Genomic DNA, 13,416 nt, shown 5'->3' with positions numbered 1-13,416 from the left:
GAAACAGGCAATACAATAAAAAAGGGAATATTTGTCTCCAGAACCTCAAAGAATTCAGTTCTTGGCCTGAGCTTGGCATTGGCACCTTCCATGCCCTGTGTTACCATGAATTAATTTGGTTCATAGTAACTAATGACCAGACACAAAAGAAACAGAGAAGGTGTTAATTAGCTATTTTTACTCTTAATTCACTGAATACCATGTGCTCATTGATGCAAACTAGACTGCTGCTGTTCAAATCAAGACGACCCTAATTTAGAAAAAGGGTCTGTTCTTCCTTTTTTGTGCTTGACAAATCTTTTAAGTGTCAGGGAGAATTATCCACACATACTGATGGGAGCATCTTACACACTGATGAACACAAACTTCCATGGTGCTGGATTAGTTCATCTACCATAGACAACTGTGATAAAGTGATGCAGCCTAGGGGATCTGCCTCATTAAGGAGGGAAAGAGAGAACAAGAGCAGCTCTGAAATAATAAAAACATTAACAAGAGCACCTTGCAGAGCTTATTAGATAGGAAACAGACTGACAATACCATTGCTCAACACTTAATTACTTTTTGAAGAGCAGATGGAAATGAGGCAGCGTTTCAATGATAATCCTTTCAAATCCCAAACAAAAAGAAAGATATCAAACTGATCCAGTAATTGAACATATATCCTAACACAGGTGTTTTAAGAAATGATCAGGTCCTACTGGATAACTGAAGATGCTCAAGTTTTGACTTTACCTCTTACTGCAGATATCCTCATTGCAAGTGGTCAAATTAGGAATTACAAATGGAAAGGATCACATTTTTCCTTTTACACCAAGTTAAGACTGCTGCAACTCAACTGCTTTTCCTCCTTTCCAGATAGGTGGAAGCTGAGCAAGCAACATAAACATGACTTGCACGTTTCCCTTTCCGGATCTGCAGTGAAATATACTTGTCTGTGCTACCACTCTCAAAGACTGAACTTCTGCCATTAATTTTGGGGAAGTGAGTAACAGCATCAATATCTACCTAGATGCTACAACCACGACAATAAAGGCAAAGCGCAGAGCTGATACCACCTTGCAAGCCTCACACACTTCACTCAGTCTGCTGCACAAAGACACCAGCTCAATTCTAATGTTTGCTTTCCTCTGCTCCACGAGTGAAACTTCAAATGGAAGGCTGTGCTCTGTCCCCAACATGTAGGAGTACACAAGGACCAGCTAGAGAGGTTTTCATTAGAAAGCCAAACGCTAAATGGCCCACTTGTATGGGCGATCAATGCCCTGTCAGCTACTGTGCCTTGGTAAGGACAGTCTCACTGTGAGCAACCAGGTACCAGTCAGGATTCAAATACTGAACCTGAAGAGGGAAATATGCTCTTCCTGGGTATAATTCATCTTCTGTTCACATTACCACAGGTCTCCATTGGGAAAGACCTGGATCAGTACCTGAGGGAGGGGAGATGGGACTGTTACTTGGTTTTCTGACAGCTTGTTTTTCAGGGAGTGACTTCTGTCCTTTAGGCTGGCTCTGAAAATGAAGTCACACTGCCACCACTTCCCAACTCTCAGCAAACACCAAGGGCCCTGCATCCTACACACTGCTCTGCGGTGCAAAACCTATGTTCATGTGGAGACCCAACAGCTTAAATTATGGTCTAGCTCTGACAAAGCAGCTTCCAGAGTCGGGATTTTGCCAACTAACACTTCTGTTTCCAAAAAATTGGTTTGTTTTGTTCTGGTTTCATCGGTTTTTCACTTGGGGTTTTGTGTTTGTTTTTAACAGGGGTGGAAAAAAAAATAGGCATGGACTTGGTGCAAAACAAATTGAATCCTGTTCAACAAGTGAGAATGTCAAGTTTCCATTCATGAGAAATATGCTGCAATAAAAATGGAAGAAAAAAAACACTCCACACATGTAAGAGCTTTTGACTAAAGGCAATTTCTGTTCAGCAGTTCCCAACAACGTCACGCCAACCAGTGATGGGCTCTCGCTCAGGGACTTGAGGACACCCCCCCCCCCCCGCTTTTTTGCGGGGGAAGGTTTCCTTGTCTTCACGTGCCCAGTAGATGATCTCTGTACCTCTAGATTTAACATGAGAAGCAAGCTTGTCAAACATCAGTCATATCTGCCCTTACCACAGCTTTCTCTTCCCAATGATTAACAGGAATGAAGAAGGATTTTTTTTTTTTTCAGCTTCTGAAGTCACAGTTTGTGCAAAGTTCACCACCAACACCTTCAGATAGGAGAACCGGTAACTTCCACTTGCAGAAGAAATGGTGATCACATATGCAAAATGGTATTTTCATCTGGCACTGAAGATCTGGTATCTTAATTATTTTGAAAGGCTCTTTTATCAAATAGTGTCTTACTTAGTGTCTTAGTGTCTTACATATCTTTTATGTTATATTGAGTGAAAAAGTTGGAAAGAAACACAATAGCAAAATTTTATCCTGAATAAAGCAGATTATCATCTGGCCAGTAGGTCCCCAAATCTTACCTACGCTCCATATCCGCAGAATGCACCATCAGCTATTTACTTAAATTAATCAACATTGCTTTGTATAACCAGTGGCATACATATGGTATACAGTGGTATACAGTGTATAACCATATGGTATAACCAATTATGACAGAACAGTAAAGTGACCATATATATTTTTTTAAAATACTACTTTCACAACGCCAAACCACATGGGATTTTTCGATTGCATAATACAGCTACTTAAAATTAAGACAAACTACAAAGTAACAAGATTAGGAAACAAAGACCAAGACGACCTTTTCTTCCCTGTGTTCTACACGAAATTACAATGCTCTGGTCACAAGTCCAAACCCAGCAGCAGAAGTTGGAGGTGAACCATGAAGCACGTCGCCTTGGAAACACCAAGGATAGCACGTAATCCATGAGCACATCTGAGAAAAGCAGTTTTCTGCATCTCTGGTTATGGCACATCCATTGGAGTTGATGGTCCAGGAAGACATGAAGAAAAGCTACGACTGCAGCAAATTGCAAATGTTTGGGAAGCACCTGCTTGAGAATTCCCCACTACAATTAAAGAAAACAGAGGTGTACTTGGCAAGGTGACTCCTTTTCCCTGCTAAGTATCTGCTTGTGGAAAATTAATAAGAAAACATAAGTGTTGAAGATACAGCACAATGCCACCTGTACAAAACAAATGTGTCTCTCATTTTAATGTAAGCTTTGGTTAAGTGGCTTGTGTTGAAATGCCACCTAGCATTCCAAGTGTAACCCAACTTAATCATATCTATTGAAAGCCACATAATAAATAACATGAAATATGCAGCATGCCATCCTAATTGCAGAGGTTGTTTCATTTACTAGAAGTCATTTATTTATTCAAATGACTTGAACCACGTGATTCAATCTGGATCATGGGAACTAGTTACTGATTTGTGCAAACAGCCTCTTACTTCTTTGCTAAAGGCATTGTTGAAATAACTGACCCAACTGCTAAAACAAGCTTCTTCCTTGAACCCTGCCTCCTTCCTTAGTCTTACCTCCTGAGTGAACTTCAGAAAACATGATTGTTCTACAAAAGCATTTTGAACTTAAGAATTAAAAAACCCCTCAATTACATGCAATGAAAAAAACTGATATTCCCAAGATCAGATAATTGCTTAGCAATAGGGAACTGCACATGCAGCCATAATTGCCCTTTGCAGAATTTAAGTACACAGCTCTCAAGAATAAATGTTTACTACCTCAAAATCAATTCAACTTTCAGAAGTGCACATATGCCTCTCAGATCTTAAGGGGGGGGGGGGAGGTGTGAATACATATCCCCAGACAGAAGCAGCTATAGTCTTTTTTTTGTTTGCTTTTTGGTTTTGTGTGTGTTTGTGGTTTTTTAAGTTAGGCCTTGCAAATATGAAAACTGCCATCACAACTATGCTGCAGCTATGTAGAAAGCATAATTTAAGAAACAATTCAGACTTTACATCTGCTTACACCCAATCTTGATTTGCAGCTACTGTCTCACACTGCTGTTATTTCAGGAGTTGCTGGGGCTTCCCCCAGGGCAGTGGAGCAAGGGGCCAGGCACGCTGAGCAGTACCACAGGCAGGGAATGAGCACGCTTTGGTAGCAAGGAGCCAAGTCAGACGCATGCCACCGTAGGTCACCTCATCGCAAGCTACGGCCAGCCTCCATCAAGGGACACTTCCCCAGGGAAGGACATGCAGAAGGGCCTTCAGGAAAGAGGGGAAACGATGCTCTGTGTGAGGCATCATTTCAAAGCTAGCAAATAAGCCCTGAGCAGGATGTTGGTTACCTTCAACTCCAGGCAGTGTTTATCATTGGCTTGGGCATGGGGCGAGAGGCCAAAATCCTAGCAGGCAACTTCACCAGCGGCCAGCTGTGTTGCCTTAGGCAACCATTCAAAGCCTCTGTGGCTCCGATCCCATGGCTCCCAATAGGTAAAACAATACTTTTCCCTACCTAGCAGAAGTGCTGCGCGAGCTTGCTGTGCCCCAGTGCCAAGAGCGGCTGATTTCCAGGGCTCTTCTGGTTATCTTCATATTTACTGCTGAATCTGGTGACGGGAAAGCAGGGATTATGCCACTCCGTTTTGATTACCAAACACACACAAACCCCGTTCCCACAAACTGATAATTCTCTTCTCGTAAAAGCTAGAGCTAAAATACTACTATCCTGTCATCAAGACAGCTGGTTTATATCCTTTCCTCCTTCCTTCCACATCTTCCCTGGAAAACATCCCGCCTGACATGGCCCCTGCCGACTCACCCAGCCCCACTGGCCCCCATGCCCCAGGAGGAGCTGTCTACCCTGGCAGAGCGGTTCTGGCAAAACCGCCTTTGCTGGTCCTACATATTTTTATTTATTCTTGTTTTGGTTTTGGTTTGGGATGGAGGAGGCTGGCAAACCCACCGCTTTTCCAGGGAGCTGGAGGGTACACCTGGGGAGGTTACCCGCCCCTCACACGGCACCTTTGCAACAGAAAGGAACCACAGAGCGGTAACCGCTAGACGGAGAAGAAGGCTTTTAACCCACACAGCAGCGCCGCCGGCCCTTGGGGCATTGCTACTGCTCAGCAGCTTTCACCCCACCTGCCCAAAGCCCCGGCCTGCCTGCTTGTGCACCTCTAGCAATGAGTTGCAAGCGCCAGCTCCTCCTCCAGCTGGAGGTTAGCAAGGTATGGTGAAGGCACCAAACATATGGAGGCCAGGGAGGCAATGGATACCATGCTTTTATTATTATTATTTCTCATTCTCTTATTATTTCTATTATTGTTTTATAATTTTCATTATTATTTTATTATTTTTATTATTATTTGATGAAAATTGAAAAGTGATCATGAACATTTCAGACTGCATTTATCTCTCTACTTAACATTTTGAGCAGTGCTTTTTACATGTATAGAAATGGCAGGTTACCCCACCCCCAAAACCTGAACGGGTTGGTTGTTTTTGTGGGGGGTTTTTTTGTTTTGTTTTGGGTTGTTTTTTTTTTTTGGGGGGGGAGGGGAGGGGGAGAGAAGGGAATTGAAGTAAATTCATTAATTTGAGCCAAACTCAGCAAACACGCCTTGGTCAAAAAAAACGAGTGGGAGGGAGGCATAAGAAAATTAAGTGGTGTTCTGGTATTTTCAAAATAAACCTGCAAATTTTCATTTCAAACAGCATTTCATTTTCCTTCTTACCCAACTTAAAAAGAAAAGAAATGGTCTCAGGTCAAATTTAATCTTCCAGATTATCTTAAAACAGGTTTTTTTGGTTGGTGTTTTGTTGTTGGGGTTTTTTTCCCTTCACTTCACTAGAACCACCCTGACATATTTGCTTCAGTTTGGCTGAAAGTTATTCTTTTTTTCCAGAGGTTTTTTTTTTCTTCAGACGCTGAAACAAACAAAACCCACCCATGATTTGATGCGCTCTAATAGCAAGACATGCATGCGAACACGTAGATGTTTACTTTCATGTACGCAGATGTGCTGGGCAGGAGAAGGCACGCTGGCAAGAGGAGGAACCTTGCATCTGCCTTGCATGGATGTCAACAGCCAAAACACACTTTGCATTAAAACTTCAAAACGAAAGCTCACACACCTTTACAGGCTACATAAATCCAGCGCTGCTCTCTCCTGGCAATGCCTTCTGTTTTTAAAAAAATAGGTGCAATGTGCAAGTGTTCTTCTTAGCTCAATGGCCAACACACATGGCCTCGTCTTCTCACTCTGATCATCAGAAAGTTTTCCACTTCAAACACACAATCTCACAAGCGGGTTTCTCACACTTCTTCCCTGTGAGCAACCCTCAATAACATTACTAAGCACAGAGAGCACAAGACCCTACAAGACAAACTACGAAGGCATGTTAGCTCTCGATAAATAACCATCTTGCTTCAGCAGGAATAGACATTTATTTTCGTACAACTTCTCTGTACAGAGGAGTACATCTTTTTTTCTCCACATTTCCTTTAGGAATGACTTCTGCTGCCCATATTCATGCCAAATGTTCTGTAACTATTTCTGGAAAAAAAAAATACACTATTACTCAATACTGTTAGGTCAGCAGAATTCAGCCCTTAAAGAAAGAAGTATTACAGTCCTGTTTGTGTAGTTGGAAGCCAAGAAGTAACACATCAAAAACCAGAATGGGCAGGAACGATACTAGATCTCATACTACCCCTACTAATAAAGCATTCCTGGGAGTGAAGGGGCACGGGAGAAGGTTCAAATCGATATGCATTTAATAAGGTCAGCACGTACTGTACCAAGCTGAACGACTGTCAGAGTTCACACAAAACGCCAAGCGGTGGATTCCCGCACTGTGTACCATTAATTCCTGGCAAAAAAATTCACCTGAACACTTTCTACCCTCACCTACACAACGTTGATAAATCTGTAGTGCTGCCTCCTGATGTCCTCATGCATTTCACAAGCTCTCCAGAGCCGACAGGTATGAACAGCAGCGGTCCTCAGGAACGGAGGACTCCTGATGAGTCACATCCAAGGCGGCTTTTATCCCACCCTTGTCACCTGAACCTGGGGACGTGTGGCATTGCATCAGCCTCATTCAAAGGGTGCACCCCAGAGGTGAGGGCCCCTCTGCTAATCCCTCGTCATTATTCCCGCTCTCCTGCCGTACCCCTTAGCTCCACAAAACAGCAGCTCCCGCTCAGTCATCAACCCCAACACAGGCACTGGCTGAAGCGCTGCTTAGGACCCAGAGAGGCAAATTCTGCACTAACTTTGCCAACTGCACTTATAGCAAGATGTGTTACTCAAGCTAACCTCAAGGCGAGAGCAAGGCAGGTGACTCTCCCTGTCACAGCAATAACTGCTGCTTGAGTATTCATCGGAGGCTACACACCTTCTACAAGTGCTACAGAGCAAATCCAGGAAACGAAAAGTGAGAACGTGCCTTCCACTGAGGAGCAAATAAAAGCTCTGCTGCCTTTCCTAATAACTTTCCCTTTCTGCTAAAACTAGCAAAATCCTAGCTGGATTGAGTGTGATTCCTGTGCCAGCTGAGCCCCGACCGACAGAATTGTATTTTTCCCTAGTCGGTGCGCAAGGAGAGTGGTATAACAGAATGGGGTTTTGAGAAATTATAAACACAAACAATGCAATTCACACATTTCCAAAACAACAATTGCTCTAGCTAGCAGGTCATTTTTTTACAGAATAAGACCTTGCCCCTGTTTTGAATTGTCTAAATTAAAAAGGTTTGTCAGCTGGGTCACCCCAGCAAGTGCTCCTAATGTAGACTGGCCAGAGGATGCTTTTGTGGGTACAGCCAATTCTGGCTCCCCCAATTAAAGTTCTGCAAGTCAAAGCATTTCTCTGGCAGTACAACCACATTTGCATTACGCAAGCACTTTTGCAATACGGATCCGAGACTAGCATGAGATTTGACACAAGTTCTTGTACCTGTAAACGCCAATGCTTATAACATAACATGCTGATTACTAATTTTGAACTTATGTTAGTTCTTCCTGGGATACTCCACTCACATAGGCAGGGTGACTGTACCCCCCGATGCACATATGCTACTGAAACTTGAACTAATCCAGGAGTTTGTGGCAATATCAACAGTTTCTATGCAAAACCATCCCATGAAGGTACTGTCATCCTCCCTAAAATGAAGGAAACCTTTCACTAGGCTTGTTTCTGAAGAGCTATTAAGCAAAGGCAGTTTGGTCTCAAGGAAGATAAGGACACCTTCTGAAGGAACTGGTTTGGCTAGTCAGCTATCTTGCTGCTAAAGCTAGCATATCCCAGTGATTTCAGTGATACAGGGATACCCAAATGCAAAAGTCAGCCCTGAGGACCATAATGGCATCGTGTGACACTCCCTGAAAGTCTCTATAAATTAACAAATGAATTACAATGGACTACTCTGATTGTAAAGTCTCCAGGGCATTGATCTTGATTTCTTATTTATCTGCAAATCTCTTAATATACTCTTGATGCAAGAAATAACGCATTTGTATTTACTGTATAACTTCTGCGTGTAGTTTGCTCACCACGCACACACACTTTGCTGAGACGCCCATCTCTTTTGTAGCATTTTGCACACAGTCACTGTATTTTGCAGATTGCCCAAATTAAGGAGATGCCTGCTAGCACTTTACCTTCCCTTCCCTGCATATCACAAATTTCCCTTAACAATGGTCTTTGGGTTTTTTTTCTTAATCATTCACAGATTGAGGCACTGGCATAAGAGCAGGTCTATACTCAAGACTACTTATTTAATGATATTGTTTCACCAAACTGGACTGTATCAGTATCTAATTTTCTGTATCTCTAACTGCATTCACTGCCAAGGCTGCACAGATTTATTTTAGTTTCCAAATCTAAAAAAGTTTGGTCATTTACCAAGGAGAAAAAAAAATAAATGGCTGCATAGACAAGACCTTAGATAATAAACCAATACCTATACACATGCACACACTCACTCCTGTCTCCACATAGAAAATTGCACTTGCATCAGTGATAACAGAAACACAGGAATGACAAAACAGTGTACCAGCAATGCCGGTACTGTAACAGGAGCATGAGAAGTCCTTCACCTGCAACCTGGTGCCTGGCACCAGGCAGGCAGAGGACACTGCTAACTCCTCAGCCAAGCTGCAGATGCATGGGCAGCTGTCTGCTCCTGGGAGGCCCCTGCGCTCGCCCCCACGACAGCCACATTTCACGGACATCTCTGCTCCCACGGAGCAGTGGCCAGGTTACACTGGAGGGCATCTGAAAAGGTGCTGGATGCCTGTGCATAACCGGACCAAGCCCTGCACAATCCACAAAGATTAGTCTACTTGTATACATCTGTTGGAAGTAAGTATGGAATAATATACAGTGCAGAACCTACAAAACAATGTTAAAGGGCAGCAATATGCAATAGCAGTACACACATAGCCCACATGTAAACACTGCACGGAGTATTAGAAGGAGCATTTTCATTTCACATGAAAATGAATACCTCAACATCCTTAAGGAACTTAGTTTTCCTTTGTTTTTCAGAAAGCCATGTAAGACATCAGGTACACAAGGCCATCACAGCCATCTTTGGTAGCTACCAAGCTGCCCAGCACGCTTGCATTCACACTCCCAACATAGAGTGGCATGTTCCCATCCCACAACGGCTGCAGCTACAGATCAAAACTAGAGATATGAAGCCAATATATAGCAACAAAAAGCAGTTTGATTAACTGCGTGCTGTCACCGAGCATTGACACACAAAACTGGACATGGGTCAAATGCATCCTGCATATGTGGCATGCTGGCTGTCACAGGTAGTTATCTCAGGTACCATGGAACAGGCCATCTGGGGTACATTAATGGAAATCTGGATTAATTCCACTGTGGTTAATCTGGGTCAACATCAGAGCAGGTAGATAGAGATAGAGGCAGGTATCGATCCCTGTGAGCAGACATCAGTTTCCAGCAATGCTTTTTGGTTCTGGAATATTAGGGGGTTTTTTGTATCTTAATGACTACAGTATTATAACTAAACCAGTTTTCTCTCATCCATATTCAAAGAACTCATTCTAAAATTTTGGGAAAAGACACAATTGTATTTAAACTTCCAGTCAAACATTATGTTGATCAGATTCTACAGGTTGACTCTGACATTCTTCTAACAAAAACAACATTTGCTCAGGTACCTTTTTTTTTTTTTTTTTGGAGACATTTCCTCTTTTTGGTAATAAGAGCAAATCAAGTTGAAATTTTTAAAAGCGTAATTTCATATGTGATTTGAACTTCTAAAATCCGCAGAATTTGGTCTTAAAACTCAAGAGTTTTGCATATATTTATTATGACACATTTATTTCCAGTATTACTCTGAATTCTGATGCTGGGTCCTATCATTTGACCAAGGAGGCAGGTCCTCAACATACATTGATGCTCTATTACCTGTTGGACCTGTCGCTTCAAACCAGTGTCTCACAATTCTCAAATGTCACTTCATTTTGTATCCCTGACTTATTTTCTTGCTTGTCCTCAAGGGTGGGGAGAAACTAATAAAGACCAATCAATCGATTCACGCTTCCTGAAGAAATTCTTCTGCCTTCACCCCTGCCACTGAGCCTCCAGCTCTCCTCAGAGGAACAGTTACTGACTAACAGAACTTACAGAGAATAACTTCTATTGGGTTTATCACTTAGCTGTTGATTATTTAGTAATCCTCAAATAACTGGCACCCTCATAAGTTTATGAGACACAGAATTAAACACTACAAACAAGGTATTTCTCCTCATGCTTTATATATCCTGCAGGGCACATGCACCTGAGACTGCATCTCAGAAGACTTTTAACACAAGCACAGCAGATCAAGTCACCTTGCTTCTCACCATTTTCAAAGGGGGGGGGGGAGGGGGGGGAGAAAAAGAAAACTGGGAAAGAAAAACTGCCCATGTTACATCAACAACAGGTATGAACTTGATTTCTGGAACAAGAGAATCTCTCCGCTTTTTGAAGGTTGTGCAACTAGTCCTTTTGGACGGGGTGTTTCTCCCTTTCAGGACAGTTTTACTGTCCACAGTCACAAAAGACTAACTCATCAGTTGCTTTAAGCCATGCATCAGCCCTTCTAAAAACTATTAATTCCCTTCTCCCGCTTTTCCTTTAAAAAGAAAGACCCCCCCAAAAAAAATTCCCACCCAAATCTGCATTTTTTTCCTGGCTGGCAGATTTCCAAGATAAAGAGGACTGCACTCTGCCTGGAACAGCAGCCCGGGCCTGCTCTCGAAACTCATAAAAGAGAACACCACACACAGAGAAAAAGCGATGGATCTGACCAGCCAGAAACGTTTTGTCACCCTCTAAACCAGTTTAAAAAAAAAAACAAAAAAAAAAAACCAAACCACAAAACCCCAGCCCCACCAGACAACCCGAGCCGGAGGCGGCCGCTCCGCGCCGTTCCCACGCACCGCCGTGCCGGGCGGTCACTGCCAGGGGTGACAGCGCCGGCAAAGTCGGGACGGCTTCTTCGAGCTGGGTCAGGCTGGGATGCATCGCTCCCATTTCTGATAACTGGGGAGCCAGAATCTACATGCAGTTTCCCCTCTTTCCACGTCCCCCCACCCCCCTTCCCAGGTGTATACTTTTTTTTTTTTTTTTTAACAGGACAAGTGGAGGTGTCCCCGTCAGGCCGACCGGCGGGGGTTACCGGAGCGGCGCTTCCTCGGGGGCTGCGCGGCTTTTCTCCGCCGCGCTCCGCTCCGCGCCGCCACCGCGGGGGTGCCGGCAGCGGCGGTGAGGGGCGGGCGGCTGCCGCGGGGCTGAGCCCGCCGCCCGGCCGGGGAGCGCGCTCCGGGGAGCGACTGGGCAACGCAGGAAGGGGGAGAAAGAAGAAAAAAAAACCCACGACAGGAGAGAAGCACGGCCGATGGGATGTGCCAAGGCTTATTCCCTTTTATTTCCTCCACCCCCACAAAAGAAAATAAGCCTAGAATCAGGAAGTCAGAGCTGCGTGATCGCTGCTATAGGTTTGGGCTTTTTCCCTTTCTCCTCTCTGTTTTGGGTTTGTTGGGTTTTGTTTTTTAAGAAAAGAAGTAGTTAGGACTTTCCCTCCGCCGCTCCCCACGGGAGGCCGCGGCGCGCCGCCGCCCGCAGCCCGGCTCCCGCGGCCCCACGGGGCGCAGCCGGCAAAGCGGCGGCAGGAGCCCCGCTCCCCGGCCCCCCGCGCCCCCCTACCTTTCTTTTCCTCCACCGCGGAGCAGAGGGCGACGCGCCCCAGCAGCAGCACCAGGACAGCGGCCCCGCGGGGCCCGGCGGCGGCGGCGAGGGGGCTGCGGCCGCCCATGCTGCGGGACCGCCGCTCCCTCGGAGGGGCGAGGGCGTCGGACGGGGCGGACGGAGGTTTCCGCGGCGCCGCTCCTCTGCTCTGCTCTCCTCCCGCGGCCGCGATCAGGTCCTCTCCGCCGCTCTGCCCCGCGCGGCTCCGCGCAGCATGCTGGAGGGCGGCCGTCGAGGGCTGCGCGCACACGTGCGTGCCCCGCTGCGGGCGGGCTGCTGCCTTCCTCCTCCTCCGCCTCCTCCTCCCTCTGCTCCTCCTGCCGCAGGCGGCAGCGGGTGCGCAGGGGCTTGCGGAGCGGCTGGAGCCGGCTGCGGGACGGGGCGCGCCCGGCTGCGCTGTCCGCCCGGCCGCGGAGCGCAGGGGCTCCCTCTGGGGACGCCGAGGAGGAGGAGGAGGAGGATGGGGCGGGAGCAAGGAGGAGGGGGGAGGAGGAACCGGCGGCGCCTTCCCCGCCCAGGTGGGGAAGGGGCGGACCTGCCACCTGTCCCGGGATATAGGGTGAGAGGAGGGGCGAGTGGGGAGGAGGCAGTTTAGCCGCCCCTCCTTGCTCGGAGGGTGGGGGGATGCCCCGCTTCCCGGCGGCTCCTGCCCGGCAGCTGCCAAAGGCATGAGCGCGCATTTGCGCCGCTGCTCGCAAAAAAGCGGCGTGGCCCCGGCACAGCCTCGCCCCCTCCGTGTCCCCTCCCGGGGGAGGCCGGGCCCCCGGGGGGCGCAGAGGCTGTGCGGGAGCGCGGGTGTCCCGGGGTGTTTTGCAGCAGAAACCCTGTCCCGTCCCGTTCCCCAGGGTCCTCGCAGCCCCCAGGGAGGGGAGTGCGGGCAATGAAGGACTGAGGCGTTTTATCGAGGAGCAGCAACAGCGAAGCCGCTCCGGAGGTTAAATCCGCTCTCCGGGAGCGCATGTCCGGGGCTCTGGCCCTCATTTCTGCTCCCCTGAAATCAGCGGAGCCCACTGGGCTTCTCTGCGAACAGTCCTGGTCTCGTTCTGGTCATTTTACCCCCAATGCTTGCGAGGCCAGGTGTGTGCGCAAAATGAAACTGCACCGTTTCTATGCATGTTTTAGCACCAGGATAACAGGGTCCGTATCTGTGCATACCGTTTCTATTCACCTGCACAGGCAGTGAGAAAGTGCTCCTTACTCCACGTAGCAAGCT

General features: G+C 46.5%; 1 protein-coding gene across 2 annotated transcripts in view; it reads right to left on the bottom strand.

The window, feature by feature from the left end:
• The window catches only part of EGFR (epidermal growth factor receptor), a 167,448-nt gene extending 154,759 nt beyond the window's left edge, over nt 1-12,689 (bottom strand). Inside the window, exon 1 of one of the 2 annotated variants that reach the window (XM_072853406.1) lies at nt 12,162-12,689. In XM_072853406.1, the coding sequence (XP_072709507.1) occupies nt 12,162-12,270 (109 nt within the window). In that variant the 5' untranslated portion in view covers nt 12,271-12,689. The remainder of the gene's footprint in view (nt 1-12,161) is intronic. The other variant, XM_072853405.1, reaches the window with a different exon arrangement.
• Nucleotides 12,690-13,416: the final 727 nt, after the last annotated feature.

The sequence above is a fragment of the Ciconia boyciana genome, chromosome 2 (genome assembly GCF_034638445.1).
Source record: "Ciconia boyciana chromosome 2, ASM3463844v1, whole genome shotgun sequence".
Classification (NCBI taxonomy): Eukaryota; Metazoa; Chordata; class Aves; order Ciconiiformes; family Ciconiidae; genus Ciconia; species Ciconia boyciana.
The sequence above is the reverse complement of the archived record's forward strand: the minus strand, read 5'-3'. Positions and strand labels throughout refer to the sequence as shown.